At 46.8% G+C, this 2,319-nt stretch overlaps 1 protein-coding gene across 1 annotated transcript; it reads left to right on the forward strand.

Annotated features, from left to right (window-relative positions):
• The first annotated feature begins 332 nt into the window (after positions 1-332).
• LOC120413504 (decapping nuclease DXO homolog) lies at positions 333-1,768 on the forward strand. The gene is made up of 2 exons (XM_039574360.2): positions 333-997; positions 1,161-1,768. The coding sequence occupies exons 1-2, from the start codon at positions 454-456 to the stop codon at positions 1,748-1,750; spliced, it is 1,134 nt and encodes a 377-aa protein (XP_039430294.1). The 5' UTR covers positions 333-453; the 3' UTR covers positions 1,751-1,768.
• Positions 1,769-2,319: the final 551 nt, after the last annotated feature.

Raw genomic sequence — 2,319 nt, forward strand, 5'->3', positions numbered from 1 at the left:
GGGAGTTAAGGTGTTAGTCTATTTAATTTAAACCTCGATTTAAACTTTTTGAACACACCGTCAAACGCGCTCATAGCTAACTGTCAACTTTTCTTGGGGAAGTGAATTCGCAACATTTCTTGACCAAGTTCCTTCCGATCTGCATACTTACTAAGTATTACTTAGCTTTAATATTAAAAAAAAAATAAGGTTAATTTTTTATGAATTATTTTTAGATTTTTTCAGATTTTAAAAAAAGGAGTAAATAAAATTCTGATTTTTCAGTGTAAAAAAAAACATCGCAAACACATGTCGATGAGTGACATCGCACATCGCATCTGCAGATTTTGTGAGTTCCGCTTTGTTTACAAACAAATTGCGCACAGAGTTTCACGAATGTGAATTTTTTGTTGTGATTTTCACGTTATTCGATTGTGTGTTCCATTTTCTAGTGAGTGTAAAAGTATATTAAATATGCCCCAAACGGATCTCAATCCGGAATTCTCCGTAAACAACACCAGGGCGTTCCCCTCGCTAACGCAACCAAAGATCGTGGGCAGCTTCAGCGTCGACGCCGACCGGCGGTACATTCCCACCGGGGACAATCTCAAGTACCTCTCACTGCCAAAGCCCGGACCCACCGGTCGGATTCACCTCGATTTGAACGAAGGTTTCGAGGTGCGCCAGCCCAAACCGGCCTCCGCAAAGGACGAGCAAATTGACCACCTGCTGCGGTTCATCGTGGACAACCTGAACCGGGGGCTCCGGGAGCGTGACCCCGAGGCGGATCGCACGCTTGGCACCGACTTCGTTTGCTTCCGCGGGCTGCTCCGGATGGTCATGTGCACTCCGTACGAGCGCCGAACCGGTTGGATCATTCTGGCCACCCGCTACCGGGGAACCGTCTATCTGTGCGCCAAAGACACGCCGGAAAAGATCCGGGAAGAGGCCAGCCAGACCGAGCAGCAAAAACGGTTCTGCTACTACGGGTTCAAGTTTGAGCAGCACGTGCTGAGTGGTGAGTTATCCGTGTGAGAGAAACGGCGAGCTAGGCTCCGCCCCTTTTCATGAGCGCCTGTGGTTTTAGTATATAAGCTGTCGATTTTTGGAGCTCTTCATCAGTCTTGCTTGAGCATTCGAGGGAGGAGCATCGGATTTCAAAATGTTTTTCTTTTTTTCAGACGAACCCGACCAAAAACCGGACACTTCCGCCCCCGTAATCGAATCGGAAGAATTCTGCGCCATGTTCAGCGCTACCCTCGAAGGCAACCGAGTCCTGTACGGTGCGGAAATGGACGGCGTGTTCCGCACAGATCCGCTCGACAAGCGCCACCTGATGGATGCTGCCCTGCTGAACCGGCTGGAGTTTGTCGAGGTCAAGGTGAAACGGCGCGAGTCGAACCAAAGGCAGGTGGACAATTTTTATCGGTTTAAAACGCGCAACTGGTGGTGCCAGAGTTTCCTGGTGAACATTGGCCGGATTTTCGTAGGGCTGCGGGATGATCGGGGCGTGGTGGATGAAATTCGCGAGATGGGTCTGAAGGAGCTGGACCGGGACTCGCGGCAGTACTGGTCGGCTTCGGTTTGCATGGCGTTTTGTTCGCAGTTCTTGGCGATGGTCAAGGATACGATGGCGGGGGTGGACTGCAAGGGAACCGTGTACCGATTCGAGTACGATGCCAATCGGTGTCGGAACGTGGCGTATCAGGTTTTTGAAGGCCCGAACGAGGAGTCGTTCCTGCCCGGGTGGTACTGCTCGGAAGTGAAATAAAAGAGTAAAGTAAGGGAATATTTTTCTCAATTTTTGGCCAAAGATGACCGCCTTCGGATTGCTTCGAAAATTAATCAAACGCATAAATTCTAAATTTTACTCTGTCTATTTTGATTCAGTTCTTCTGTTTCGTTTAGTATTTTTGTGTTAGTTCTTTGCAAATATAGTCTAAATTGAAAGAGAGGGTAGAAGGAAGGAAGGGGTAATCTTTGCCTCGGGCCCGCACCTTTCGAGCCCTTTTGCCTAAACGCCCCGTCACTTTCAAGGGGATTAAAATTTACAGCACATAAACCAAAAGTGAACGTAAAATGATTCAAATTAAAAACAACAACGTTTCCAGATAGACCTTCTTCCACATATGATTTGCCCTAGCGCCAATCTTCATTCAAGTGGGTTCGTAAAAGATATCGCTTGCATTTTGTTTACTTACTTTATAAATACCTTACTCGCTAGTCTCTCTCTCCCTACGGTCCCTCCCACTTTAATCCCTCAGCTCCATTAATTCATATATTAATGTGTTTAAACTCACTAATTATTACTACTATAACAACAGTGTATCTTCAGATTTA

The sequence above is a fragment of the Culex pipiens genome, chromosome 3 (assembly GCF_016801865.2).
Source record: "Culex pipiens pallens isolate TS chromosome 3, TS_CPP_V2, whole genome shotgun sequence".
Lineage (NCBI taxonomy): Eukaryota > Metazoa > Arthropoda > Insecta > Diptera > Culicidae > Culex > Culex pipiens.

What these genes read in the sequence shown, in the direction of transcription:
- LOC120413504 (XM_039574360.2), top strand. Translation starts at nt 454, where the DNA reads ATGCCCCAAACGGATCTCAATCCGGAATTCTCCGTAAACAACACCAGG. An exon ending in TGAGCAGCACGTGCTGAGTG is followed by an intron (nt 998 to 1,160) that starts GTGAGTTATCCG and finishes TCTTTTTTTCAG; the next exon opens with ACGAACCCGACCAAAAACCG.